This window comes from Penaeus monodon, chromosome 15 (genome assembly GCF_015228065.2).
Source record: "Penaeus monodon isolate SGIC_2016 chromosome 15, NSTDA_Pmon_1, whole genome shotgun sequence".
Taxonomy (NCBI): Eukaryota; Metazoa; Arthropoda; class Malacostraca; order Decapoda; family Penaeidae; genus Penaeus; species Penaeus monodon.
The window spans coordinates 35,855,553-35,856,120 of NC_051400.1; the positions used below are offsets into that span (position 1 = coordinate 35,855,553).

Sequence of the window (568 nt, forward strand, 5' to 3'; positions counted from 1 at the left end):
TTCTGGGCAATTAGCATCATTATATGGTATTCAGTAATTTCATGATTAAAATATTTCGTCCGTAAATCATCATGCAGCTTTTTGTCTGCTTATTCCAAGTAAGACTCCGCTGATATTCCTGTTATAAACAATAATTTGCCGATTTCCGATCGATTTTGTTGTGAATTCCATGTCGATGATGAGAGAGATTGCTTTCGAATAGCATTGCTATAAATGGAACGGTGTGTTTGTGAATATGTGGGATGTCGTATTTATAAACATGTGGGGCGGTGTATTTATGAATAAGTGGGACGGTGTTTTTATATGTATTTATATATAAAAGGAGACCTATTCGACCCTTGTTTACCTTTTACTGTGTTGCTGGGACCTCTCCTTCACACAGTCGTATTTTCGAGATGTGAATGAGTAACTCGCCCTTAATTTCAGGCCCAGGAAAAGGGTGCTTCAGCCACCATCTATGGCCTTATCATCGGGACCAACTGTCTGACAGCATTCCTTATCACCCCCGTTGTTGGGAAGAACGTAAGGCATTTTCTCTGATTTGTGTAAGGTTTCGTAAAGTTGTACT

General features: G+C 39.3%; 1 protein-coding gene across 1 annotated transcript in view; it reads left to right on the forward strand.

Moving 5' to 3' along the window:
• The window catches only part of LOC119581989 (MFS-type transporter SLC18B1-like), a gene marked incomplete in the record, with an annotated part of 13,480 nt that overhangs the window by 6,134 nt on the left and 6,778 nt on the right, over positions 1-568 (forward strand). The window contains 1 exon segment of the mRNA XM_037930176.1: positions 427-522. Within this exon segment, the coding sequence (XP_037786104.1) occupies positions 427-522 (96 nt within the window).